The following is a 27,584-nucleotide window of genomic DNA, read 5'->3' as shown; positions in this document are numbered from 1 at the left end:
GCTTCCCACCGCCCGCCACGGTGCGTCTGAGGCTGGACTCCGCCCTGACCTCCCTGCTGCCTTCCGTCCTTCCTCCATGGGCCCAGCCCTTCCTCGTGCTGGGGCCTCCCTGATGGCCACTTAGACCTCTCCCTGAATCCTGGCCTCCCTGCCCGAGGCCTGAAGCTGGCTCAAGGGCCGAGGCGGTGCAATGACTTCCCCTGGTCCCATGGCGAGGCATTGTGTGACAGGCCAGGGGCTGGCCCGGATGCCCCTGTGGCCCGCTGTTCCAGGCCTGGGTGACAGGGGCTGAGGGCGGGGTGGACACGGGGCTGTTTGCAGGAATGTCAGGCTCTCAGGAAACTGGGGGGGGGCGCAGGGAGGGAGTAGAGGATGGGAGGGGGTCAGATGGAGGATTCTGTGTGTGTGAGCTCTTGGCAGAGATTCCAGGCCCTGGGCTTAGACGCCATCACCCTTTAAGACATACAATCGACACCTCCCCCAGGGAGCGCTCCTGGCCCCCGGCTCTGAGCCCCCAGCAGGTCAGCAGGTCAGTCTCGATTCAGTTCCACGGCCACTCCCCGCCCGCTGCCCGCTGCGGGCTTCCTGGTACTGAACAAATGAAGGAATGAGTGACTCGTTCACACCCTTGTCCCGGGCAAGGCTGCGCCTCTGCCAGTAAGGACGGATTTGTCACCAGGCAGTAGCTTCAGGTGGCAACGAGAGGACGGCAAGAGGACCTGCTGACGTCTCTGAGCAGATCCACGGAGGCCGCTGTCCCTCCCCATCAGACCACGTGATTCCCTGGACTCCGGGATGACGGCGGGTGCTGCTCAGGCCTCGCCCCTCCAGCGGGCTCGGCCCTCCTGCTCCTCTCTAACACACATCCAGTGACATTGCCCAGCGGCAGAGAAGGGCCTTGCTCTTGGTGGCCTCCTGCGTGGCTCTGTCTGTGGAGGGACAGGGTTCCTTGGGAGCAAATGCCAACTGGCAGATTCTGGGTCCCTGGCCCAGCGAGGCCACAGGAGCAGCAGCCTCCTGGGCAGGTAGTGGGACTGGCTCTCAAGAATGTCACCTTGACATGGGAGGCTGCACAGGTAGAGTCCTGCCCTCTGCTCTCACGCTGCCTGGGCCTGGCCTCGGTGTTCCCAGGACCCGCCTCGGTGACTGCCACACTTGGGTCTCGGTTCAGGCTGGCCCCCGGCCAGAGCACGCTGCCCTCTTTGGCTCACCTGGCCGGGTGCTGTCCCCTCAGGAAGCCCACCCCAGCCTTCCGTGCTCCATCTGCATGGCAGCCCCTCCCTCGCGGAGAAAGCCCTGCTCTCGGTCACCCAGGCCAGGAGGCCTCAGAGTCCCACTGCCCATCTGGCTGCGGGAGGGCGGTTTGGGGGCCACGGGGAGAGGGTGCGGGCTGATGAGGAGGGCGGACGTCACCTCACCAGGGAGCCACCGCGGCGGAGCGCTGATCCACAGAGGGAGGGAGGTCAGGGGCTGGAATGTGCGGAGGGGGACTTGGGGTCCCTCTGGGGCTGGAGGTCTCTGCAGAGGGTCCGGCCAACAGCTAGAGACTCTCTCTGACCGCAGGAACCAGTCCCAAGTTCCTCAGGGACCGCAGCATACCACCCGTGTGGTCTCTACTCCTCAGGGTCTCAGAACGCTGCGGGTCCCAGTGACCACCTTCCTGCCCTTCAGGGCCATGGGGGTGGGGGTTGGGCGTGTGCCTCAGCACCAGGAAGGACAGTGCGGCTGTCGGGGCCCACCCAAAATCTATTCTCTACCCCTTCTTCCTCACTAGCAGAATTCTGTCTATGTTTGGGGCAGTGATATATTTGGCTCCTAAGTAGTAAGCCAATGGTGACAATCTTGTCCCTTATTTGATCCAACCTCCCTTGGAGCTAGGGTGTCCATGTGATCCACTTCTGGCCAATAAGACATAGCAGGGCACTGGAGGCTGTTCCTGGGAAACCTTTCCCTTTCCTGATAAGGGGGTCGAAGTGGCTGGCAAAGCTCTTTTCTTGTTGTCATCTTTCTGCCTTAAATGCTGGCATGATGGCTGGAGCCATAGCAGCTCTATTACAACAGGAGGAAAAATCTAAGAAGCATGAACTGTGGCATCACTGGGCATGAAGTCAGCATTTGAAATTCTCTCCAGAGACTTTATGTGAGAAATTGCGTTCTGATTTATGACTTCATCGTTGTCTGTTACTCACAGTGAAACACTTCTCTGCGCGCTATTGGAGGGGTGACCAAGAAGATGATTCACAGCCACCCTGAAGCCGGATATGGGTAGGGAAGAGTTTTGTCAAGACTGTCACCACAAGAGATGATCCCCTGCCTGCGTCACCCTGGCCCCCAGGAAATTAATGTGTCCTATAAATGTGTCCCTGTGTAAACAGCTGAAGTAATTAGCAGTGATATTGGGCAGCCCTAATCGCAGGACAGTCCCATTCCTGGGATTATTAGCCCAATTCCAATCCCTGCCCCAGAGACACTCCAGACAAAGAGCCCGGCCCAGGCCCGCTCTGACCCTCTCCCCACGGAGCTGTGGCCAAGTGGGAAGCCACCTCACAGTCACTTGTCAGGAACCGAGAGACACGAAGCCCAGGCCTCATTTACAATCGGGTCCCCAGGGGGACAGATGGCAACGCTGTGTCCAATCTCTGCTCCTCCCCGTATCCACGGCCTCTGCAGTCCTTCACTGCCTGACCTCCCGTGTCTAGGCTGCCCTGGGACTTGCTTTGGCCAAGAGAAGCCTGCAGAAGGGTCCCTGCGCCAGCTCCAAGCCGGACGCTCCCGAGGCCGTGTGTGCCTCGTGCTCGGCTCCCTCCTAGGACAGGCACAGGCTGCCTGCCGGAGGAGTGGCCCGGCCACCCCAGCTGAGCGCCAGCCCCCCCCCCCCCAGGAGCACAGCCTGTACCGGAACCAGGGGGCCCAGCCGCGACCCTGGGGACTGGCCCACCCGGCCTGCAGGAGGGACTCAAGAGCTTGGCCGCTCGAGGCCTCTGTGTGTCTGGCTTGCAGCGCAGTGTCACTGCGGCGAGTGACCGCTGACACCATCTCCCTCGCACGGCTGACCACGCGCCTCCACAGACACGAGCCAACCCCTTCCCCCGAGAGGTTGCCGTCCTCCACCTGCTGCAGACGATGAGACCGAGACTCTGGAAGGTTCTGACTCTCGCGTCACACGGCCAGCGCCCAGGGCGCCCACTCCAAAGTCCCTGCTCTCAACTTACAAGCCACCAGGGCCGCCCAGCCCGGGCACCGCCACCGACCAGTCCCCAGCCTGCACCCCCCGACCAGCCTGGCAAGCCATGGACACCTGTGCCTGCTCCTGGCACACCAGAGTGGACCGCAGACACCAACCCTCCAGCCTGGTGTGTTGCCAGGGTGTCACCCCAACACGGTATTGGGCCAGGGTGGGGGACGCCTTGCCACCAGGCACCACGACAGGCGTAACGTGGCCCTGCAGCACAGGCAGACCAAGAGGGGGGACTGAATCCAGCCCTAAGGCCAAGCTCAGGTCGGACGGCGGCTCAGAGCCACTGCGGACTCTGGTGACACCCTGCCCACACTGGGCACCCGGCCGCCCTGCATCAGGACTGCCCTGGCCGGCCAAAGGCAGGAGGAGGGCGCTCCCCACCCCGCGCAGTGCGCCCGGCTCACCGACAGCGGCGGGGTGCCCTCGTCCTCCACGGTGACCACCAGGTGGTAGAAGCCCTGGCGCTCGCGGTCAGGCGGAGCAGGCCGCGTGGCGATCTCCCCGCTGATGCGGTCCATGCGGAAGGTCATGTCCTCATTGCCCTCGGTGATGTAATAGGACAGGACACTGTTGATCCCGGTGTCGCGGTCCGTGGCTCTCACCTGGACCACAGCGGTGCCCCCGCCCACGTTCTGGGAGGAGAGCAGGACAGTGGTCACTCCAGGTTCTAGGCCTCAGGGGCCAAGTGGATCACGGGCACGCGGAGCAGTGGCCTACCCTGCAGCTCTGGTCTACACCAGAGGACGACGGGCGGACAGTCTGCGGGCACCTGCTATGTGCTGGGTCCCGCACTCGCCGACCGAATGGGCCCCAGCCCTGCCAGGTAGGACCCTGGACCCTCCTCATTTACAGATGAGGAATCTGACCTGCAGGGCAGGTGGCCTGGACCATGGGCATCTGGGCGCTGGGCTCTGCCGTAGGCCACCTGCCCTCATGAACGTCCACCTGGCGTGATGCCCACAGTGCCTGGGCAAACATTCTCCCCGACTGGCCCCAACTTAGGGCCAGCTATTAAATGCACTGTTTATTTATTAATTAAAAACATTTTTTTTTGCTATCAGAGGAACTTGAGCCCAGGGGCGTTTAACCACTGAGCCACGTCCCCAGCCCCTTTTTATGTTTTATGTAGAGACAGGGTCTTACTAAGCTGCTTAGAGCCTTGCTAAGTTGCTGAGGCTGGCCTCAAACTTTCAATCCTCCTGCCTCGGCCTCCCAAATTGCTAAGATCACAGGCATGTGCCGCTGTGCCTGGCTAAATGCATTATTCTGAGAAACAGATGTCCAGCGTGAGCCTGAGCCTCCTGTTGGGTGAGAGGACGCTTACTTCTTTCCCTCTTCTCCTCTCCTCCCCTACTCACACAGACACTGAGCTCCGTCACCAGGCTGAACATTAGGGGTGTCATTATGGAGGAACCCGAGCTCCAGGCCTGAGATGTGAGGGGCAGGCGGCCAGGGGGACATTAAGCAGGGACTTTGTGGTCAGCTCTCTCCACTGTCCACTCTGGAGGTCAGCTCAGGGTGCCCTTACCTCATTCACACTGACATTGTATCCAAAGGCGCTTTCGATGACTGGAGGGTTGTCATTCACATCCAAGATGGTCACCTGCAGGATGTGGTCCTTCCTCCGTGGTGGGGTGCCACGGTCAGAAGCCACAACCTGCGGGGAGAAGGGCTAGAGTCAGGGCTGAAGCGTTGGGGGAAGGAGCAGAGACTGACCCACCCCTGACCGCCCCGGCCTGGCCAGCCCCGGGCACTCCCTACAGCGTCTGCCCCAGGCTGCCCCTGGTCCAGACTTGGCCAGACTCGGGGACCTCATTGGGAATCTCACTCAAGGTGCCCCAGTTGTCCCCTCCTCCTGCCCCTGCCTGTGGTCTGGACTGGTCCAGCACCTGACCACGACCCCAGGTCTGTGATCTGACACCAGGCTCCTTGCTTTGGCCTCCAGGGACTCTATCCCATGCACTCAGTCTGTCTCTAGCAAACAGTGGAGCCTGGGTTGACCTTCTGCCAGCACCGGGGTCCTGACCATGGGCCTCCAGGGTGCCCCGTGGCTGTGTGGCAATGGTAGGGGACCACCACGGTCAGCCGTACCGGCTGCCCAGGCTCCTCCCACCTGCTCTGCTTCTCACTGGGGCGGAGGCAGCCAGGTGGAGGCTCTTGTGCCCATTTCATGTGGGTAAACTGAGGCCGGCCACAGCAAGCGACTCTCCTGAGCCCTGCTGTGTCTGTGGAGGAGTTGGGACTCTCCGGGCTCCACCAGCTTGCTCGGGGCTCTTACGGCAGACGGAGCCCCCAGCTCCTCTGCCTGGGAGCCCAGGGTCCTCCCCCCCCCCCCCGGGGCCCACCGCTCTTGGCCCCTTGGTGCTGGGCACAGCAGGGACGCTGAGCACAGGGTACTGACGGTTGAGCTCCCTTCTAGGTCATTAGTGACCAGTCCTGGGGCAGGGCCAGTCCCCACCTTGAGGATGTAGAGGTCCAGCTCCTCTCTGTCCAGGGGCCTGGCCACGAACACTTCGCCGATGGAGTCGTTGGTGGTGATGATCTCAAAGGCCCTGGCGACGTTGCCGGAGGCCAGGGAGAAGACCACCTGTTGGAGGAGCCAGGGTGGGTGAGGGGTGGGTCTGGGAGGGGCCTGATGCAGGAGTGGCTGAGGCCCTGGGAAAGCAGGGACAGGGTCAGGGCCGGGGGACGTCAGCGCAGTGGCCGGGAGCCAGCAGAGGGAGGTGGGAGTCCACGGCCCGGCCTCCTCTGGCTTGGTGGTGAGTGGCCTGACAGCAGGGGGCAGGGCCCTGCTGACAGCAGGGGACACCCACCTGCCCATTGCTGCCGGCATCAGGGTCGCGGGCCTTGACCGTGGCCACTCGCTGGCCCACGGGGCAGTCCTCGGGCACGCTGACCGCGGAGTCGGAGGTCAAGTCAAACCGGGGGCTGTTGTCATTCTCGTCCAGCACAGTGATGTGGACCTGGCGGTGCACACGGTCAGAGCTGTCGCCTCCCTCCCTCCCTCCGCAGCCTCACATGCCTGAGCGCCACGTGGGCCAGGGAGGCCCAGCCTCCTGCCAGTTCTGGAACCTGCCCAGCCGGGCCTGACCATCCCGGGGGCCGGGAAGCCATTTCTCCTAGCTGCCTGGGGTGGGCCACCTGCGCTCAGTGACAGGCAGGAGAGCGGGGGAGGGGGCGAGGGGCCTCTTGGAGGGCACAGGGAGGGGCACTGGGAAGCTGATGCAGGCCGAGGCGGGCTGGGCACTGCCTGCCGTGGACATAGCTTCCTGTTTGTCAGAGAAACAAGGAATCACATTTTTAAAAGTGAACCCAGTTGATGAGTCAGAAAAATTAAAGAAGAAAATTACGCATGGGAGGGTGGAGACCATCCCATGGCCAGAGGCTGGGCCTCTACACTGGCCACCTCTAGGTTCGAGGGAGGGAATGGGGCCCAGGAGCAGGAGGAGGCCGAGGTGGCTTGGTGGCCCCAGCAGGGGGAGGGTGAGTGGGGGAGGGAGATGAATTCCCAACTGTCAGGTGCCAGCATGGCCCGTGCGGAAGAGCCAGAGCCTCTAGGGGAGGCAGGGACTGTGAGCCAGGGAGGAGGCCGGCAGTGGGCACAGACCCTGGGAAGGCACAGGCCGAGACCAGGACCGCAGGTGCCCTTGGGTTCATTGACAGAGGACGAGGTGGGAAGGAAGCTCAGAATCTTGGGCCGGGCCTCCTCCCACACCTTGCCCGGCCATCTCCTCTCCTTCTCCTCCCCCCGGGGGCTGGGGTTCAGGGGCTCCCACAGTGACCGGCTGAGCAGCCCCTGCATGCTGCAGAGGACCTCCCTGCGTCCTCTCTCTGAATCAGGTCTCGCTGCTTCTTGGTTGCAGCCCCCTCCCATGTCTTTAGGCAGCTGTCAGGACCAACTCCACTGCTCACTAGCTGCGTGAGTTTGGAAAGTTACTCAACCTCTCTGGTTTTCCATTTCCTTGACTGAAAGTTGGTATGAGAATACCTACCACCCTGGGAGGAATGCTGGGAGGAATAACGGAGGAACCAGGAAATTAAGGGGTGGTAACTAGAGGTCCCTGCTCCCACTTCCTGTCTACAGATATTCATGCCTTCCCTCCATGAGACTGTCAATCCGTCATGAATTTTGGTTAGAGAGTTTGTTCCTTGAAGTCCCTAAGCCCCAGTCTGTGGACCTGTGAAATGGGACTATCTATTGTTTGGGGGGCAAAACCAAACAAGGTCTCCTGTGGTCTGATCCCTCCTAAATCCCTCACGCTAGTCAAGGCCTTAGGCTTGTCATGCTTCCCCACACCACAGGGACTTTGCACATGCTGTTCCCCTACGCCCCGGCCCAGTTGGAGTGAAGGAGCTGCTGGACCTAGTGGAAGGGAGTTGGCCCATAGGAGTCGGGCAGAGTCTGTCTCCCCTCCCGGCCCCGTGAGCCCTGGCTCCCTCCCAGGCCCTGAGGACCTGAGGGGGTTAGGAGCTCCTACGGCAGAGCCACCCCACAGGCCCACTCCTTCCTGTCTGCTCCCCCTCCCAGGGCTGCTGGGACCAGGGAGGAGTCAGGTGGAGGTGAGCTGCGGTTTGGCTTCTGGAGGAAATGGTGGCACTTTCTAAGGGCCCCTCCCAGTGCCTCCGCCCTAGTACCTCAAAGGGCGTTTGGGGCTCCCAGGGCTGTGCATCTGGGGCAGCTCCGGAGCCCGAGAGGAAGCCAGGGCAGAGCAGGGGTGGCCTGCTTCCTGGAGGGCTGAGCCACTGCGGGGACCCGGGGAGGCCGTGGCCGGGGGCCCACGGGAGCCCTCAGAGCCCTGCTGCCTCAACGCCCCTCCTCGTGACCACGGAGAGCCGAGGGCAGCTGGGTGAGGCCCGGAAGGTGGCCGTGCCCACTCTACGTCCCAGGCCTCCTGGCTGGGCGGCCGAGGACTCGGCCAGGACCCGCAGGACACAGGCCAGCCTGCTGTCCACCACGGAAAGCTTTGCTCCCTGGTGGCCTTCAGGGACCCCAGGGAACAAGGGGTCTGCTGGGAGCTGGTGGAAGCCTCGCTGGCCCCGCTGACCCCGGGGATGGTGGCCTTTGGCACCGCCAAGCCACACCCTGGGCCACCAAAGCCGGCCGCCTCCAGGGAGCTGCAGGTCGGAGGCCCCAAGTGGCTGTGCTGGTCCCTCCGTCTGGACCCGGGGTCGGCGTCCACCCCTTAGGTTGTGGTTTCAGAGGGCTCTGATCCGGGTGTTCTCAGGGCCACCACGGGGCCCTCTCAGGTGGTCTCCCTAGCTGTCCCCACCCTCACCTGCAGACTGAGCTTCCCCCCGCTCCTCCCCCAGGCCAGAGTCCCCCCTGGAGCCCGTCTGACACCTCCAACCTCAGAAACCGCCCTCCCCAGGTGCCCCGCTCGGCTTCCCTGTCTGGGTCCTGGGTGGCCACTCAGCCGTGCCCACAGCTGCCTCCCAGAGCACCCCGGCCACACACCCCAGCTCACACACTCCTCCACCAGTGGGGCAGCTGGGACGTCAGGACAGACAACCACGTCACACCCCTCGCCGGCCAGCCAACGAGAGGGTTCCTGTGGGGGTCCGGCCACCTCACTGCATTCTCCGAGGTGCAGCGCTGTCCTGCAACCTCATTTTAGACTCTAAGCGAGGAAGCTCAGAGAGGTCAAGCAGCTTGCCCGAGTCACACAGCCAGCGAGGAGCAAAACTGGGACGAGGCCTCCGTGTCCCTTTCTTGGTGTGTCCCAGGTACTCTTTGTTAGTGGGCCTCATCCCAGGATCCCACAGGGATTCCAGAGCTAGGGGCAGGGATGTGCCCAAGAGGACCCTGGACCTCAAGTGCAAGAGTGGACATCCAAGGCCATCAGGGGTTGAGCAGGAGCCTGCTGCAGGCCCATCCATGTGTCCTCTCATAAAGGGAGGCCGAAGGGCCAGTGCAGAGGCCAAGCCACAGCTACTCACCTTCTGCAGACCGCCCGGCAGAGGGGGAGCAAGAAGAGAAAGCAGAAGCAGATGGTGAGGGTCACTTCCCGCCAAGCCCGCCAAGGACACACCCTCCCCGCTGTCCGAGGCCCCCTGCCTGGCCCAGGCTGCCCAGGGAGGGTGTGACATTTTGGTCACAGTGTGGTCCCTGGGCTAGCAAGGCCCAGCCCTTGCCCACCACCTGGCCCCCTTGGATGGGACGTGTCCTGGGTTGGGCAGGGCCATGCTGTAGGCTGTGGCCCGGGACCCACTCACCACAGTGGAGTCCACCTTGGGGCCACCGTCGTCTGCCACCACGGTCAACGTGTAGAAGTCTCCCTTCTCGCGGTCCACGAGGCCCTGGACGGTGATCGCACCCTGCAGGAGGAGGCTGAGGGTGAGTGGCCGCATCAGGCCCAGGCAGGCCACTCTGCCACCTCCTGCCCGCGGGGCACCCCCAGGCTGTTGGCTGAAGTCCTGCCACCCTCTCTAATCCACCCAGGTGCACCCGGTCCTCGGGGCCTCCTGCAGCCCGCCGAGGGGCTCGCTCTCCTATTTGGTCCCCAGAGGTCCCCACGGCCACTCCTCCACATTTCCCCTGGGTCGCCGGCCACACCCCTGAGTATCCCTCCTTCTCTTGTCCCCTGAGGACTCCCAGAGGCCGGGAAGGGCCCGTTTCATCTTGTGTTCCCAACACCCCCCGGGTCGGGGGGACTAAGTGACTCATCCCTGCCTGTTTTCAAAGAAGGGACTCTCATAAAAGTCACAGGAAAGCCAAGACGGAGTAGGTCAGGTGGGGGGAGAGGGGGCTGCCCAGAGAGCAGCCGAGATGGGCGACTGCAACGCAGGTCGAGAACTGTGCCCAGGCTGCCCAAGAGCCCAGGTGGAGAGGGAAACGAGGAGGTCGCACAAGCTCTGTGACGTCGGGACACAAGAAACACACGTGGGTCTCTGTCCCTGGTGGCTGGCACACAGCTCCGCAAGTCCTCGCATCTTTCTCAGCAGTGAGGGACCGGGGGACGCTTTTGTTCTAGGAGCTGGTCTTTGGCCCTGGTTCCTGACAGAGTTCCTGATGCCCTCAAAATCCCTGGGTGACAGGGACATCTTTTGCCCTAAGGAGGCAACTCCTGTGGGCTCCAAGGAAGGCCGGGCCATGGCTGGAAGCGGGAACGCTGCGTCTTACCCTCGCCCTCGGGGCAGGGAGGGCTGGAGGGCCAGTTAATGAGGAAGTGCCCACGCCTGCCTGACCAGGCGGCCCTAAAGCCCCTGCATTCTGGGGTTGGCAGAGGTCTCAGACTCTGGGGAGGTTGTTTGCTTTGTTTTTGTACCGGGAGTTGACCCCAGGGGTGTTTTACCACCAAGGTCCAGCTAAGTTGCTTCTATGGCCTCCTGCTGGGCGGCTCTGGGGGAGGGCGCTGTGCTGGCCTTGGTCGCGGGTCAGCCGCAGCGAGGACCCTGCCTGAGCCCTGCGGGCAGGCAGCTCTAACAGATCAAGAGAGGCCAAGGCGGGGGTCGTGGGGACCCTCTCATAGCCAAGGTCAGAGGGACAGTCCTTCAGCAGCCCTGGGATCCGGACGTGACTGTGGGTGGAGCTACACTTTTATTGTCCACCAGCAAGAGGGACACCAGGCCGCCTTACTGCACACGCCATCTCACCCCTACCTGTGGAAAGAAATATATCCCGGGGAGTCTTTTGGTTTGCTTGTTTGGCCGAGGTTCTGTGTTTGGGGTGCTGGGGAGGGAACCCGGGAGTGTGCTCCACTCCTGAGCTGCACCTGCTGATTTTTATTTTAAGACAGGGTACTCAGGGCCAGCGCCCACTGTGCCCGCCCCAGCCCTCACCGTGATGGCGTCTATCTTGAAGAGGCCCTTGGCACGGGCGCTGGTGTGGGCGTCGAAGCGGTAGGTGATCTGGTTGAGGTTGTCGATGGAGTAGGCCTGGACCCGCAGGATCTCGGTGCCCAGGGCCAGGTTCTCCAGGATGGCGGCCTCGTAGGAGGCATTGGAGAACTGCACGGCCTCGTCCAGCTCGTTGAGCAGGGTGATGTGGACGCTGCAGAAGCCCCGGTGGAAGGGGGGTGCCTGGTCCGTGGCGGACACGTTCATCAGGTAGCTGGTCTTGGTCTCATAGTCCAGGTGGTCCACGGTGGTGACGAGCCCGGTGCTCTCGTCAATCTCGAACTTCCCCTCTGCGCCCGACAGGATGCGGTAGTTCACCAAGCCACCGTCCCCTGCAGGAGGACACAGGCGCGGTGCTCTGTGGCGACCTCTGAGGGACGCGGCGGGGACTCTGGCGGGCCCACCCTGTGTGCACTGCCCCCACCTCTGTGGCTGGATCCTCCCAAGAGATGTGGCAGAGGACGGGGCACACGCTGACCCCTCTCTGGGACTTGGTCTTGGCACCAGGGATGCCAGAGGGGCTGGGCTCTGCCCTAGGGCCTGGGGACTCAGGTTCTCGCCCCGCCTTGGACACTGGGGTGGACAGGGGGTCGCTTTGATCTAGAAAGCGTTGGGTGAGGCGGGGTCCTCAGGGGTGGCCCAGCCTTCCTTCAGTTCCCCTGGGGTTTCCACGCCAAGGGCACAGTTCTGTCTTCCCTGTCCCCTCCCCCCAGTCCCTGGGCCATGGGACACACCATTCAAGAGGGAGCCAGGGCTGGGATCCTTCTCCCAAGTCCACAGGCCTCAAGGGGCTGGGAAGGCCGTGGTCATAAAGCCACTTGGGAGAATCCCAGACCTCTCAGAGCGGCCAGCCCCAGCTGGGGGGGACACGCCTGCTTAGGGTCATCTGAGCTTCCTGATGTTTTCTCCCAAAAGGCCCAAAGCTGTGGGGCCCCAGAAGTGTAAGTGACCGGAACTGCACGGACATGCCCTTCAGGGAGAGTGTTTCAGCAAGAATGTCCAGCCCCCTCCCCTGGCCCTGTGTGGGCGGCTGGTGAGCCTGGGTGCTGGGGGGCGGGGAGCCGGGCAGGAGTGCCCAGTCCGCCTGTGCTGTCCTGGAGTCCTCTGTCCCTCACTTTGCACTGCTGACCACAGCCAGCTCTGGGGCTCAGGGCCCCCGGCCACCTTAAGGTTGCCTGGACCAGGAAGGGAGCTGCCTGGGAAAGGCCTGGGAGCGCCAGGCCCCAGGTGACCCTGCAGGGCCTGGGGCAATGCCTGGCCGAGGCCAGTTCTTGACCTCCCCGAGTCCTGCCCAGCCGGGAACTGCTGGGTCCTGGGATGACACATCTGGCCTTGCCAGCTGTGACTCCCCCTCTGTCCACTCGGAGACTGAGACAACGCCCTGATGGCAATCCTCTCAGGCCTGGGCATCTGGCGGGGAGTGACCAAGACTGTCCCAGGAGGCCCTCCCTGGCCCGGGAACCCTGAACAGGGGAGCCCGAGACACGGAGGATGACCGGTCCCTCAGGAGCAGGCCGGAGGGTCCCTGTGAACACCGGGGCTCCCTGGCTCCCGCCACCAGCCTCACCAGTGTCCCGGTCCGTGGCCCGGACCACGATGACCGAGGTCCCTATGCCTGCAGTCTCGCGGAGCCCCAGGCGGCTGTACTGCTGCTGCGTGAACACGGGGGCCTCGTCGTTGACGTCCTCCACGTACACGATCACCTGCGGGGCCGGGCGCGAGTCAGTGGGGCAGGGCCGGGGAGTCCAGGGTGAGGCCCCCGAGGCCGGCTCGCTGGTCTCTGCTCTCCCAGGCCAGCTGCGGGCAGTCCCGGAGGGTCACCGTGTCCTCCCTCTTCCCCAGGCCCTGGCCCCAGGCCAGTGCTCAAACACGGCTGGTGTAGGAATAAACCTTATCTCACCCTCGGCCCTGCCCTGGCCCTGTGGGGCCTGTGACTAATTAATGAGTGACTCTTGGGGGCCGTCAAGTTTCTCAGCTGTGACACGGCCACACGGCGCCCACCATGGCCACTCCGAGAGTTGTTAGGGAGACAAGATGGGCCAGGGCTGCCAGGAGGGTTGAGACCGACCCCTGCAGACCCCAAACCACGCAGCAGAAGAGACATGAAGGTGACGGCCACTGTGGCAGAGGACATTGACACTGGGGCCCCTTTTAAATCGTCACACTGTGGCACTTAGGAGAGGACTGACCACGCCCTGGCACCAGGGGCGCTGGACACCAGCGCCTGGAGGGCGGAGGCACCGGGGAGTTTACTGACCCCCTTGGCCCCCAGGCCCTGTTGGTGGCTCTCACTGGAGTTCCCTGTGGCCTAAGGATGTCCCCTCCGTGCCACTTTGCTGGCTGCTTTTCTTCCTGGTCCCCATCCCCCCGGGCTCTCCCTGGGGACCCTTCTTCCTAGGTGCTGTCAAGCCATCTCTGTCTTGGAGTTTGCTTCCCGGGGCCCAAGGCAATGGCCCTTCTGAGTTGTGCAATATGAACAGTTGCCCTCGCAGCTCCCCCCGACGGCCTCAGTGCCCGCCAGGGACGTGCGTGTCAGGCACGGCAAGAATCAGGCTGTTTAAAGGCGCCTGTGGGCGCAGTGCATGGGCAGAGGCGCCCCATCTCCCCACGACCCCACCCTCCACAGGGCCACTGGAGAGGTTTGGCACAGGCGGGGACAGGGCAGAGAGCAGAGTGGAAGGAAGAACAAGGGCGGTGTCCGAGGGGACGCCCAAGGCCCAGAGCCCCTGCCTCCTTTCAGAGATGGCAGAACGAGCTCAGAGAGGGGAAGGGACTTGCCCAAGGCCAGTCACTGGGAGGGCTGCAAAGAGCGCAGGGTTCTCCTGGCCCCCACCCGCCCAGGTGAGGGCTCTTGGCTCTACATTGGGGATGGGCCGGTCCCAGAGCCCAGCCAGGGCCAGCCGGAAACTGGCCAATTGTGTGTGTGTGGGGGGGGGCTGGGAAGGAGCCGTGAGGCTCAGTGTGGATTTCACGTGAGGTCAGCAACACTGAGAGGCCCTCGAGGCACAGGAAGCCCCAGAGCATTTGACTGCTGACCACCACCACTTGGGTCAGCCTGGGGGCTCTTCATGGCATGGCCAGGAACTGGTGGGTAGGGGCACAGATCTCCTGGCTGCTGTAGGCAGAAACAGCAGGCTGGGGGGTGGAGGCTCTGGGCAGGGGGCGGGGAGGAGAGGCGCATGGGCGTGGAGGCGGGGGGCTCCCCCTTGGCTGCTCTCGGGGTGCCCACAGCCCTGCAGCGGCAGCTGGATCTTCAGACACCGAGAACCCGCTATGCAAACTGACGTGCCCACGGCGGAGCGCAGCTATTCTCAGGCTGGAACCTTCTAAATTGGACTTGACCCAGAACTTGGCTGGGGAGATCCTGGGCGGGCGGTGTGGGGGGTCTGCCTGGAGGGGTGTCGGGAACGGTCTTCCTGTAAACAGAAGCTGACCACCCGCCTTTCACACTGGGTACCTCCCCTTTCCTGAGCCCCTTTGTTCCAACAACCTTGACACCAGGGCCCCGGGAAGAAACGGGCCAGTCGGATGGTAGGAGAGGAAGAGGAGGGAGGTGGCAAGGGGCCTGGCCGCAGGCCACCGTGCTCTGGATGGTTCCGGCCTTGTTTTCAGCGAGAAGCAGGAGGCGAGATGGTGTGTGGTTTGCAAACCCGAGAGACACAGCTGCACAGGAAAGCCACCGGCCTGCAGGGCTCTTGCTGAGTGGGAGGGGGCTGCCTGGCTGCTCAGAGAACCGACCTGCGTTCCCCAGGGCTGTACCCGCCCTCCAGGGACAGGACAGGACAGGACAGGACAGGCATGCGTCCAGTCTCCACAAGGACCGGCTCACTCATCTGGGCTGCTCCTGGTCCCTGAAGCAGGAACTGGAGGACGTGGGTGGACCCCATGAGCCATCTCTGTGGCTGCTGTTGGGAAATTGACTGTAGGGCCAAACTGGAGTCCAACACGTGGTCAACAGGAAGTCCCTGGCTCTCAGGAATGTGGAGGCTGAATCATCATCCCAGGGACCAGCCCCAATTCTCACCCCAAAGCTATCCCTGGGGGATGAGGCAGTGGCTTCTGGCTGCTCTGAGGAGCCACCTGGGGCAGTGTGTGCAGTGGTCAGCATAGCATGGTGGTTAAAAGAATACACTGGAGCCGACTATCTGGGGGTGAAGCCTGGCTGGACCCCCACTGTGGGGTGACTCTGGGCAGTGGCTCACTCTCCTTTGCCTCAATGTCCTTGTCTGTAAAGCAGCTGTCTTAAGAGTGGCGGCTCGCAGAGCTGATAGCAGGGCTGGGCTCAAGTGCACGGAGTGCTTAGAGAGGCGCCTGTCAGGGTGCTGGGAGGGGTACTCGTTCCTCAGGGTTCAGGGACAGAGGAGCGCAGGGCCCCGCAGGTCCCATGGGGTCCCACCCTGCCCTGATGGACAGCCTGGCTGGTCTGTTTTACACGGCACCCTGGGGTGCTGCCGAGTACTTGGTTTTGAACCATGGGGACCTTAAAATGATCTGCCGTCACAAGGTATCGAGAGGTGTGGTCCTTGGAGGTGGGGGTGGGAGCCAGGGGGTCATGTGGAGGGCTGTGGCCAGGAGGTCCAAGGTCCAGGGACCATCCACGCTGTGCTGATGTCTGCCACTCTGTGGCTGAAGCCAACCCCACCAAGGGCGGTCCTGCCCTGGGTGTTCTGATCTCCACGGGAGCCAGCGTTGGGGACGTCACACGTGGCGGGTGGCCACATGGCTGCCCGGGCGCACAGTCAGGTAACTGGGTCTGACCTCCCGTCACTGGGCTGTGTAAAACCCAAGGCATCGACCCCTGCGCTATTTCCATGTGGGCAGAGTCCCTGGGTTGGAGGTGGCTGCAGGCGCTCAGGTGTGACTTCCCACTGCTTCCTGGGGCCAGGCTGCCAGGAGCCGGCCATGGTGCCCCATCCCCCAGCGCCCCGACATTGGGGGAGGCTCTGTCGGCCTCGGCTCATCGTTTCCGACCGAGGGAGCAGCGGGTGGAGATGGCTGAGAGGAACAGCTGAGTCTGCCACTCGGTTCTGGGCAGAAGTCCCTGCCAGCTCTGCCACTTTCCCGTCTCCCTTCTCCAGGGTGACGTCGGGGTCTGACTCACTTTCCACCACGCCCAGGGGAGGGGCTGTGCGCGGCTGAGGACGTCATCAGGACCTCTTGAGAGGTCCTCTCCTTCTTGGTCATCCCCCTGTTGTGGACAGGAGTAGGCCAGCCTGGCCAGGGGCCGTGCCCATGTGTGTTTGACCATTTGGGGAGGGTGAGGTGGGCTTGGCTTCAGCTGTGGGTGGGCAGAAAGGGACACTGCTGAGGGGGCAGCTGGGAGTGGCACTGGAATGTGTCAAGGTCATTCTCACTGGAACGGGAACTGCGCTTGGACACAGAGGTGTGGGCTCAGTGCCTGGTTCTGCCACCAGAGCTCTGCTGGGCCTCGGTTTCCTCATCTGTAAGGGATCTCGGGCTCACGCTCCAGGGCTGCGTGGACCTAGGGATGACTATGGTGAGGACTCCTCTTTCATCCCTTGGGACAGACACTGGTGTCCACAGCTGGGGTTCACAGCCAAATGACATGTCCCCTCGGGCACCCTCCCCAAACCCACAGCCCCAAATGCCACTTAGCACCTAAGTCCATGGTGGCCCTGCCTCCACCAGGCCACAACTGGTGGCCATCTTTGGTCCGGCTGCAGCCTTGGCCTGGCCCTGCGGTCGGCATCCAGCCCGCCCCTGGCCTCACCCTGACAGAGCTCCTCATGGGGCCCAGGTCCTGGTTGTAGGCCTCCACGACCAGCACGTGCGACGAGTTCCGCTCGCGGTCCAGGGGCCGGGGGCCTCGCATCAGGAGCCCGTTGCTGACGTGGATCTGGAAGTTGTTGCCATGGTTACCTGCATGGGGCACACACCAGGTGCACGGGCTCAGCCTGGGGCCAGAGTTGGAAGGTCGACTCTGCACAGAGGTCTTGGGGACGTGACAGTGGCCAGGGGACCTCTGCTTCCTGTGGCCCTGGTCTGGCAGAGTTGGCGGTCAGGGAAGAAGTTCACCTGCCCTCTCTGCAGGGGAAGCCTGGGGTCTCCCTGGACCCTCACACCCGCAGGTGTGGGTGCCGTGAGGCCTTCTACAAAACCAAACTCCCTGTGGGTGCTGGGTCCAGGGCTTAGTGGACGCCTCAGGGCTGGCTCTGTGCCCTTCCCCCTGACTTTCCACTGGGGACCCTCCCTCCCCACACAGCCCATGTCCTTTATGTAGGGAAATGCACTCGGTTCCAGAAGGGGGCAGATCAGCCTATGTCACACCGGCCATGGTGACGGCTCAGGGATGGGCCCTGATTCTAGCTGAACCAATGGCAGTGAATCCCTGGAAAGTTCCAGGGGGGGCGGGGAGGTCGCCCCGGACTCCAAGGCCCCACTCGTCAGGGTGATGGCTTTGGGAAGCACCCGGAGCATGAGAGACTCCGGGACACGGCCATCACCTGAGCCCCCCACTTGGCAAGAGTCATCGGAGTTCCTGACTCCTCCCTGCGGCCCTGTCCTGGGGGCCCACTCACCGTGGAGGATGCGGTACCACACACGCCCAAACTCGCCCTCGTCGGCGTCTGTGGCTTTCAACTGAGGAAGAGCAGACAGTGGAGTCACTTCTAACCTGCCGCAGGGACAGGAGGCGTCTGTGCAGCCCGGCCTCCCCTCCCCCCGCCACCCTGTCCCAGCTCAACCCATGGCTTCCTGAGAGGCTGGGGGTGCGGGAGACCCTCTAATCCCCACCAAGATCTGGCTGTTGAGGGCCCATGCCAACCCTGTGGCCTGCCCTCCCTCAGGTTGGGGGATGAGTGACAGCTGAGGCAGGTCATCCCCACAGCCATCATTCACTCCCCATCTGCCTCTCGAGGTGCCTGGGTCCCAAGACGCATCTTGCCACACTTCTTTGTTGGTCACGCTGGGCTGCAGCCAGGCTGACCACCGTAAGGGCCTGACGTGGGAGTCCCACTCCCAGGTCCTGGCTCCATGATGGTCCACACGCAGACCCTCCTGCTGTCCCTGGGTACCATCTCTGCTGAATTCTCAGGTGGCCTGGCACTCCCTGGTTACAAGGAGTCTGCCCCGAGGCTACCAGCAGAGGCACAGCTGACCCCAAGACAGTCCTGAAGGTTCAGAGCCCAACACCAACCTGAGGCAGGTAGAGCACTCGGCCAGGTCATGCGGGAAGCAGTCTGAGGCTGCAGCCACCGGGTGGCCAGAGAGGGCTCCCCGGGGTTTGGGTGGAGGAGCCTGGTGAGGCCCCGATTCCTCGGCTTCCCCTGGGGATCCAGCCCTCCTCCTCCGGCCACATCTCTCTCTAGCTCTGGCATGTGAGCGGTAACTGTCATTTTCTCTCTGACCCCCACTGCTGTGGCCAGAGGCAAGTGGTTCAGGAGTGGTCCCTGCTCAAAGCCGAGTCAGTCACACCCTTTGCTGAGATTTTTGACCTTGGGTCCAGAGAGTGAGGGAATCTGTTTTGTAGTAAGCTGTGGGGGTGTCAGTAGTGTGCCCCCACCATGGCCTCTCTGAGCTCCCCTCCGCCACTTTCTCCTTACCCAACCCACCCCAGGCAATTGGTCTCCTTGCTATTTCTTGAACACCAAGTGCATGCCAACCACAGGGCCTTTGCCCTTGCTTTTTCCTCTGCCTGACAATCTCTCCTTCCAGGTATTGGCATGCACACTCTCTCCTCTGCTTCAGACCTTTTTAAAATGTCATCTTTTCATCAGACCCTACCTGAACACTGTGCAGCCCTGCATCTGTGGATTTAACCAACTGAAGATTGAAAATATTTTTAAAACATTGTGTCTGGATGGCAGAGGTCTAGACTTTCCCCCATGGTCATTAATCCTAAAAGAATTCAGTATGACAACGGTTTCTTTAGCATTTACACTGTATCACAAGGAACCTAGGGATGATTTAAACCGTACAATAGCAACGGAATAGTCACCACAAAAAGGAGTGAAATTCTGTCACTTATGCACCCTGGATGAAGCAGGTGAAATAAATCAGATATAATGACAAATCTCACGTTCTCAGTTGTAGGTAGAAGCTAAAAAGTTGATCTCAAAGATGTAGAGAGCAGAACAGTGTGGCCTCTCCCTGTGGGAGAGGGAGGCAGGGATGGAGAGAGGGTGGCGGACAGGTATCAGGTGCGAGAAAATGACTACCGTCTGGGGGGATGGCCACACCAGTTCCCTGATCTAGCCATTACACACCGTATGTGCGTATTGAAGTTTCTGTATTCCATAAATATGCCCAATTATTATGTGTTAATTAAAACAAAAATATATTAGAAATAAAAAGTGAGCTGGGCAATGGTGATGCACACCTGTAATTCCAGAAGCTCGGGAGGCTGAGGAAGGAGGATCGTGAGTTCAAAGCCAGCCTCGGCAACTTAGTGAGGCCATAAGCAACTCAGTGAGACCCTGTCTCTAAATAAAATTATAAATTGGGCTGGGGATGCGGCTCAGTGATTGAGTGCCCCAGGGTTCAATCCCCTGGTACCAAACAACAAACAAAAAAGGTGAAGTATATGGGAGGATGTAAGCTATGGGGTGTGTGTGTGTGTGTGTGTGTGTTTGTGTGTGTGCGTGCGCGTGCACACGTAGACTCAACACACCGTTTTATATCAGAAACTTGTGTACTCGTGGATTTGGGTCTCTCTGAGGGTCCTGGAAACAATCTGTGCAGATACCAAGGGACACTGTCTATGGAACTGCATCCCCCTGCCAGGCCCTCCCTACCCCCGTCACGGTCTGCTACCCTACGTCTCTGTACATTGCCCACGTCCCCACTGAATGAAGGAGCATCCAGTGAATTGTAAACACTTAGCAGAGCTTTAGTGAGGGCACTAAGGTGACATTCAGGAAGCACAGGGGAAAGTCACCCAACACAGAGCATTGGGGGGTCAGGGCCCCTGGCCCCTGATACTCCGGAAGCCCTGCGGCACCTCTTTCCCTGGCTGATCGCCCTGGGTTCTGTGGGTGTCCTGATATCACTCCAGCACGGGCTCCCTTGGCCTGATACAGTAGGAATCGGGTTTCTGTGTCATTGCCACCAAAGCCCCAATGCAGATTCCCTATCTTTGCCCACTGGACAGAGAAGAGAGGATGCAAAGACCAAGCCGGCAGAGGCCGTGGGGTGGGACTGGCCAGAGGAGACAGTGGAAGGGCGGGGAGGCCCTGGCTCAGCAGGAAGAGTTGGGAGGGACAACCAGGTGGGAACCGTGGAGAGCCTGGGGAGGGACGGGACGCGTCCCTGTCTGGGGTGAAGAAGGGAAATGGCAGCCTCAGGGGAACGGGGTGGGGGACACAGAGTGGTGGCGTGAGGCTGGTATGAGCATGACCAGCCTGGCAGCTGGAGTTGGCCTGGTTGGACCGAGGGACATGCGGGGACTGAGGCAGGTGCATCCAAGGACTTTGAAAAGCAGGCTGATGGCAGAGAGGAGGGAAAGCACGTTGGAGCAGCAGGAAGTAGTGTTCTGGATCAGGTGCACCCAGAAGAGATTCCTGGCTTTGTCATTTATTGGCTGAGTGACCATGGACAAGGACTTCAGCACCCTGAGCCTCAGCTTCCTCATCTGTAGATGGGCACAGTGGTGACCAGCCCCACAGGACTGAAGGCTAGGTTGAGGTGATCCTGCAGAGCGTTTTGTCCGGGGCCTGGCACAGGACAGGTGGTGAAGGCTGACAGGACAGCTTCCGCCACCCTCTTGGGAAGCCCCCTTATTGATGCTGGGATTGGGGACGGCTGAGTTCCCCTGCTGTGGAGTTCTTTCCGTCCCTTCCCTGAGAAGGGACAGACACGAAGGTGCTTCGTCCATTCAGATCTGGGAGGAGCAGGACAGGGGAGAGGCTGAGCTGCCCGGAGGGTGTTCTCGGGACTTCCTCGGCCACAGTGAGATTTCCTGATGCCTGCTCCCTGTGGGCCGCACCGCCCTCAGAGTTTTGCCTCCTCTGTCTCAGGAGCGGAGGCCCAGTGGCCAGCTGGTTTGGGCCAAGGAGGTCAAGGAGACCGAGGGTGGCCGAGTCTGGGAAGGAAGATGCAGGAACCCCAGCGTGGGCTCTGGGTGCCTGGTGCCACCCGAGTCTGGGGAGATCACCAAACCTCCCACCCACCAAGTCGCTGGGGGGCCGTGGGCAGGTCACAGCTCTCTGGAACTCAGTGTGGTCATTGTAGGAAGAGAAAGATGATCTTGAAGGGTCTCTGCAGCTTTGACAGTCCACGGGGAGGCTCCCAGCCATTTGGGGGTGGCAGACAAGGCCTCTTTCTGTGGTCAAGGTTAAGTGCAGGAGGGAAGAATTAAAACAAAAATGATAGCTCGTAAAGATGTGGGGGTCCAGGCTCAGGTCTTGGACGCAGCCATGACTCCTCCTGTGCTGTGTATCTGGGAGCTCAGAGGCCCTCGGGGGGCGGCTTCTCCCAGCAGTAGCTGGTTGCCAGGGTAGATCTCGCTTCCAGGAAGGCAGGAGGCTGGGGAGGATGTGCGTGTGTGTGTGTGTGTATGTGTGTGTGTGTGTGCGTGTGCGTGTGTGTGTGTGTGTGTGTTTGTGCGTGTGTTGGAGAGAACCCAGGGCCCACCGTGGCTCTGGCCGACCCTCAGCCTGCTGCCCTGTGATCTCTCTGACCTTTAGCAATGCCGGCTTCACCCCTCAGTTCTGCAGCTGGACGCCTTCAAAGGAAGCGTGCTTTTCTGAGAAGCAGAGAGAGAGGCCCAGAAGGCTGGGCCGGGGAATGCGGCAGGGGGCCTCAGGGCTGCCAGGGCCCATCATTCCTCCGCTCCCCTCCTGCCGCTTCTCTCCCTAGTAACCTGGGGGCTGGCAGGCGCTGAATAGCCACCCGCTGGCTGACGCGCCCACCAGGCTGTTGGAACTTCCAAGGGAGAAGGTGAGCGCTGAGTGGCCTGGGGACAGTTCCACCGGCCCCTGTTCCCTCAGCTCCTCCGCCCCTGAGAAGCCTCCAAGGAGACAGGCCAGAGTGAGGCGGCAGCCCCTCTCCTCTTCCCCGCCAGTTGCCATCCCTACCCTCCTGGCTGTCCCCTCCCCCAAGGCAGGGCCAACTCTCTGCAAAGCCAGGTCCAGCTGGAGAGCCGGGAGTGACCCGCTCCACCAGGCCTGGCCGACGGAGGGTGCAGGCACGGCACAGCCCAGGGCCTGGTGGGGTCCCGGGGGCCTCCCCTGGACTGCTGAGGACACCTGCTCACCGAGCTCAGCCTGCTGAGGGCTGGCTCTGAGGTCAGTGCTCGGGGACCGCAGAGCAGGTCTGGGGAGGGAATGGGGGTGAGACCCTTGCTGGGGGGCCCTGGGGAGGGTTTGAGGTGTGCTCAGGCCTCGGCAAGCCCTCTGGTTCTGCAGAGAGCAGACAGGGACCATGAGGTTTCGAGGCCAAGGCCACAGAGGAGCCCTCTCTGCTCTTACAGGTCCTATTCTGTGAGACTCTGAAGGAAGGGAGAAGGTTCTAGAGTGAGCTTGCATGATGCAGCCAGAGTGGGACTTCAGTTAGAAGGGACAGGCTCCCGCTGCGTCCAAGACCGTCCCTGGCTTGACTTGGAGGGCCTCTTTCCTGTGACCCAGTTGGCCCTCGCTGGCTGGTCAGCAGAGGGTGTGGAGAGAGCCTGGTGGCTGGACCCTCCTCATGTTCTAGGGCACCACAGGAATGGCTCAATCGCTGACTACAACCCCAGTCTTGCTTTGATTGAAGCAGGCCTAAGGCCTGGAGCCTGGACCTCTGGGCTGGCCTGCCGGCTTCTCCCAATCTATCTGAAGGCCCTGGACGTCCGACACTAGCACTAGTAGAATCAAAGCTTCTTCCAGCTCAGACTCTCCTCTCCTTTCTCCAGCCCCCTCCCAGGCCAGCCTAGAGGGACAGCTGGTCCCGGAGGGAGACGGAGCGGGTCCACCCCACCCCTCCTGCTGCTCAGACTCAAGGAAGGACCAACCCGCACATGTGCCCAGCCAGAGAGCCCTCCGGCTTGATGCCTGAAGGGCGGAGGCCCTGGGCAGCTAGACGGGCATCAGAGTTTCCAGGCGGGAGCTGGGAGGGGTCGTTTTCTGTCTGGAAGTGCCAGGAGGGGAGTGGAGGGGCCCGTGGGAAGTGGGGTGGGAGCTCTGGAAGCCCTCAGTCTGCTGGGCACAGGGAGCCAGAAGTTAGGTCCTGAAGCTACCGGTGAGTACCTGGGGTAGGACAGGGGCTCCAGGGCTGGAGGACTGGGTGACCATGCTCCCCTCTCCGCTGCCTGCCCTCAGGGATTCTCCATAGCTACATGCAGAACCTGGGCAGGACGAGTCTCTCCTGCTGGGTTTTGGTGCTGGAGAATTGTCTGTGTGTCTGGTTTCTCAACCTTTCCTTCTTTCTTTTTTGGGTTCTGGGGACTGAACCTAGGGGCACTCTACCACTGAGCTACATCCCCAGCCCTTTTTATTTTTTTTGAGACAGGGTCTTGCTTAATTGCCAAGGTTGGCTGTGAACTTGTGATCCCCCTGCCTCAGCCTCCCCAGCAGCTGGGGTTGCAGGTGTGGGACACTGTGCCCAGCTGAAACTTGACTCTTGAGACCTGGGTCAGACTAAGCTGCCGTGGGGAAGAGGAAGCTCTGCTCTCCCTAGCCTCAGGAAAGACTCCAGGGTTGAACAGAAACAATCAGTCATATTAGACCCTCTTTTGGATCTCCTGTCCTGTGTTTGTAGAATTCAGAGATCATAAATGCTGGCCTGTGAGCTGGACGGAGCCCATTGAGATTAGAATTGGCCGGTGGAGTGTTTCAAATATTGGAAAATCCATTTCAAAATGTTTGGAATCCAGTTTATTTGGCCTTTGTTGTCTCCCTCTTGCTTGTTTTCCTCCATGTTGCTTTAAACACATTGAATGAGTTGCCAACATTGAAACATCAGGAATATTTGTCTTAAAAAAAAATCCAGTTTCTGGCTTCCCTTGGGAAACTGGAAGAGCCCAGTACCTGGGGCCAGATCCAGGGAGCAGGACCATAGGCCTGGGCTGGGGGGCAGCCAGTGCTTCCAGGGAGCCTGCCCACCTGTCCTCCCTGTCCATGCCTTACCTGCCAGCAGGCTCTGGAGTCATTGTTATCTGCCACCCAGCCACAGGCAGCCAAAAGCTCAGTCTTGGTATCTCCACAGACACCTGCAGGGTGCCGTCCTGGGATGACCTTAAACCCTAACAGGAAGGCCTGGAGGTGCATGAGCTCTGGGCAGGTCCAGCCCACCTGGCCAACTCCTTGTGGGCTTATTTCCCACCAGTTCCTAGAGCAGCTCAGGGAGTGGGTTGGGGGCCCAAGGGGTGGGAAGGAGACGTGGCCAGGAGTCCGGGAACTTGCTTTTGGCCTTTGCTTAGCCACTGGCTCACAAAGTGACCCTGGGCTTGGCCTTCCCCTCTCTGGGCCTTGAGTTCCCTACCTGTCATGGGAACAGGTTGGATTGCATCGGACAGCAGCCATGGGAACATTCACGGAGCCAGGCAGGTGTGCGCTGGACCTGAGGGTGTGTGGTGGGCTGGGCTCCCTGTCTAAAGTGGGCAGCTGCTGGTACCAGAAAGGCCCACGGCCCAGTGTGGCCAGTGGTGAATTTCTGGAGTTTTGAGAGAAGCCAGGCTTCCAGATATTTATGGAACCTCTGTTTCTCTTTTTCTAAAATCACAGCTAAAGGTGCTGCCAAGACCTGGTGAAGCCTGGGGACCCTCATCTGCAGCTTTGCCATTACACAGTCATCAGGGCCCCTGCCAGCTAACTCATAACCTATGAGTTATTGATGGACTTGGTCACAGAACAAGTTATTGATGGACTTGGTCTTTGATTCCAGACTTTCAGGTCTAAGACTACGGCCATTCATGAGAATTGGTTTCTAAATGCAAAAGGCATTACCCTCTGTCTCCTCTGTGACAGATGGGCAGGGGCGAGAGGGGAAGAGGCCCCAGTCCAGGTCCACTCCACCACTTACAAACTGGTGGGACAGGCCCGGGGCCTTGCCACCTCTCTGGGCCTCACTGTCCTAACCTATCACATGGCCATCATGCTACCTGGTTTCACCAGGCCCAGCCCCCATCAATGTCCCCAGATAAGTCTCTCCCTGCCCTGAGCTTCGGGTTCCGCTGACCTGTGCTGACCTTCGGTTCCTTTCTGTTGCAGGAGACATGAGCACAGAGGGCTCCAGCCTCTCCAGCCCCAGGGCTGCCAGACCCCAGGATGCCTTCACGGCTCCTGTCACTCCTGGGACTCTCACTGGGGCGACGGACCCCCTCCCTGTGCTCATCGCCCTGGCCTGCATCTTCCTCCTGCTGGCTTCTTGTCTACTGTTCCTGACCCTCTGCAGGCCGGCTGCTCTGGACCCCCGCCACTGCAGGGCCCGCGAGTGCATGCCCCACCACCCCGAGAGCCCCAGCGAGCCCCGGCTCCGGCTTTGGAAGCGCCTGGGCTCCCTGCGCCGCTCTCTGCACAGCTTCCGGAGGGGGCGGCTCACCGCCCCTCCACAGCCACTGCCAGGCCACGACAACACCCCGGGCAGCTGTGACTGCACGGAATCGACCAAAATGTGACAGGCGTTTCCAAACAGATGCCCCCACTATCCTCCACCCCCGGCATATCCTCCCGCCTGGGACTTCTGGGACTGCAAGACAGCGGCCCAAGCCACCTGGGCCCTGTGCTCACCTCCAGGGCTGCCCTGGGCGCCCAGCCAGTGTCCTTTCTCAAAGGTGGTCCCTGAACAGCACCCTCTTTTCTGTGGACCTCTTGCTGCTCTTGCTAAAAGATCCCAGAATCAAGAGGTGAGCTCTCCTGGCCATCTGTGCCCTTGGCCTGAGGCTCTGGGGGTGCAACCCGGAACTCTCTAGGGTCCCTTTCTGGTAACCAGGCACCAACCACTCCTGGAAACAGCACCCCTGCCCCCCAAGAGGAAGTTTGCCCCTGATTCCAGGGCCAAACCCAGCTCAGCCTATACCCAGGCAGGGCCCTGTCCATCTCGGTGCCCAAGGCAAAGGGACCCAGGGACTCCTCATCTTGGTTTCCTGCCCTGCCAGCATCTGCCTGCTGACCCGTGGACAGCCTCAGCCTCCTGTGATCAGACACCTGGGTGCTGGCTGGGGGCCCTGGACCCCTGTCTTAGCAGCCCACTCAGCTGCCCACGCTGGAACTGACCAGGAAGGGGCCGGGATGGGTGAAGAGGTTCCTGCCAGAAGCCAGGAAGAGGCTTGTCAGAGTGCAAGGGGGCTGGCCACCGTCAGCAGCTCGAGGGATGCCACCTGGGCTCTGAAGACACAGAACCCAGGGAGCCGCCTTCCCTCTGGTATGATACCAGACCTCCAGGACAGCCGCAGGTCCTCGGGCCTGGACCACACAAGTCCTCTGTCCACGCACCTGGCTACTGACTGACCTGCCAAAGGAATCCCGCCCAGGATGTCCTTCTTAGAACCCCATGTCCTTGGCCTCTCTTCCCAAGGCCAATGCTAATCACTCTGGTTGGACATCAGATTTGGAGCCTGGGAAGAGGGGACCTAAAATGTCCAGCTCCTGTCCCAGAGTCAGCGGGCCAGGCCCCACCAACGGTGACCCACAGTGCGGCTGGCCAGGTCTCCTTGAGGACTGAGCTCTGACTGTGCCACTTCTCAGCTCTGATCCTTCACTGGGGCCCTAATGCCCACTGGCTGTGCCCACACCACTGTGAACAGAGGACTCTGGGAGCTGGCTCCGTTCATCTTTTACCCTCATCTTGACCCGAGACCACCTGGCCTCTCCAACCTGGGCGGATGCTTCCCCCCGAGGCCTTCTGTGCAAGGCCTTTCTTAGTCCTCCAAGGGAACTGCCCTCCTGCCTGGAGCTCCTCGCCCACCTGTCAGGGAGCCGAGAGCAGCCTCCTGTGGGCAGCGGGTGGCAGTCTTGTCCACACCTTCTCTTCTGCCAGCCTGGGAGCTCAGAGAGCCAGTCCTTGCTTTGACTCACCAGCTCTGGCAGAGGCATGGGGCCCGTTACTGGAGTGAGGGTGGCCCCGCTGCCAGCATCCCCCTCCCCAGGGCAGCAGGGGTCCTGGTGGAGCCTGCCCAGCACACCGCCCTGTGTCCCGCTGCTGCTCCTACAGGACCACTGGCCTCCGGCTGGCCTGGGTGGAGACGTCACTGTCTTTCTCTCTGGCTTAGCATGACCTCAAAGAGGGAGCCCAGCTTTGCAAAAACTCTTACCAGGGCCTGGGAGAAGGCACCTTAAGGCCCCGAACTTCTCCCTGCAAAGTGGGGGACATGGGGGAGTCCTATGTCACTCAAGAACTCTAGGGTGTCGGTCTGAGGACTGTTGTGTAGATAGAAACCAATTCTCGGGGTTGGGAAGTAAGGCAGGCCTCCCCCCACAGGGTCTTGTTCTTCTCTCCCTTCCTGCTTGGTCACCTCTTCCTGGTTCACTTCCCCCAGGGCCTCTCCGAAACACCCCAGGCGGACTCAGTCGGTAGTGGGTCCAGCACCCCCATGGTCCCCTGGTCAGCAGGCTCTGCTCTTGTGTTCTCTTCCTGG

General features: G+C 61.4%; 2 protein-coding genes across 21 annotated transcripts in view; one reads left to right on the top strand and one right to left on the bottom strand.

The window, feature by feature from the left end:
• Positions 1-27,584, bottom strand: part of CDH23 (cadherin related 23) — a 381,002-nt gene that overhangs the window by 61,242 nt on the left and 292,176 nt on the right. For 15 of the 16 annotated variants that reach the window (XR_014018890.1, XM_081267119.1, XM_081267138.1 and 12 more), the window contains 9 exons: positions 17,614-17,674; positions 16,806-16,954; positions 12,642-12,777; positions 11,018-11,406; positions 9,452-9,553; positions 6,052-6,201; positions 5,697-5,825; positions 4,767-4,895; positions 3,643-3,870 (listed from right to left, as the gene is read on the bottom strand). Coding sequence is in view for 15 of the 16 variants with exons in the window: in XM_081267119.1 (XP_081123245.1) it covers positions 3,643-3,870; positions 4,767-4,895; positions 5,697-5,825; positions 6,052-6,201; positions 9,452-9,553; positions 11,018-11,406; positions 12,642-12,777; positions 16,806-16,954; positions 17,614-17,674 (1,473 nt within the window). In the remaining variant the exon portion in view is untranslated. Of the gene's footprint in view, positions 1-3,642; positions 3,871-4,766; positions 4,896-5,696; positions 5,826-6,051; positions 6,202-8,791; positions 9,179-9,451; positions 9,554-11,017; positions 11,407-12,641; positions 12,778-16,805; positions 16,955-17,613; positions 17,675-27,584 lie in introns of those variants that run through there. The other variant, XM_081267125.1, reaches the window with a different exon arrangement.
• LOC308633884 (uncharacterized protein C10orf105) lies at positions 622-26,217 on the top strand. 5 transcript variants are annotated; one of them, XM_081267149.1, is made up of 2 exons: positions 622-1,076; positions 25,219-26,217. In XM_081267149.1, the coding sequence occupies exons 1-2, from the start codon at positions 1,061-1,063 to the stop codon at positions 25,623-25,625; spliced, it is 423 nt and encodes a 140-aa protein (XP_081123275.1). In that variant the 5' UTR covers positions 622-1,060; the 3' UTR covers positions 25,626-26,217. The 5 variants fall into 5 exon arrangements, with proteins under 5 accessions (XP_081123275.1, XP_081123273.1, XP_081123276.1 ...); XM_081267147.1 differs by lacking the exon at positions 622-1,076 and adding an exon at positions 3,879-4,061; XM_081267150.1 differs by lacking the exon at positions 622-1,076 and adding an exon at positions 19,398-22,317.

Source organism: Spermophilus citellus (assembly GCF_964194105.1).
Source record: "Spermophilus citellus genome assembly, chromosome: 15".
NCBI lineage: Eukaryota > Metazoa > Chordata > Mammalia > Rodentia > Sciuridae > Spermophilus > Spermophilus citellus.
The sequence above is the reverse complement of the archived record's forward strand: the minus strand, read 5'-3'. Positions and strand labels throughout refer to the sequence as shown.

Excerpts from the sequence above, each read along its gene's own strand:
- LOC308633884 (XM_081267147.1), top strand. The coding sequence starts at position 4,013 with ATGTGCTGGGTCCCGCACTCGCCGACCGAATGGGCCCCAGCCCTGCCA. Across the intron at positions 4,062-25,218 it reads ATGGGCCCCAGCCCTGCCAG|GAGACATGAGCACAGAGGGC; the intron begins GTAGGACCCTGG and ends TTTCTGTTGCAG.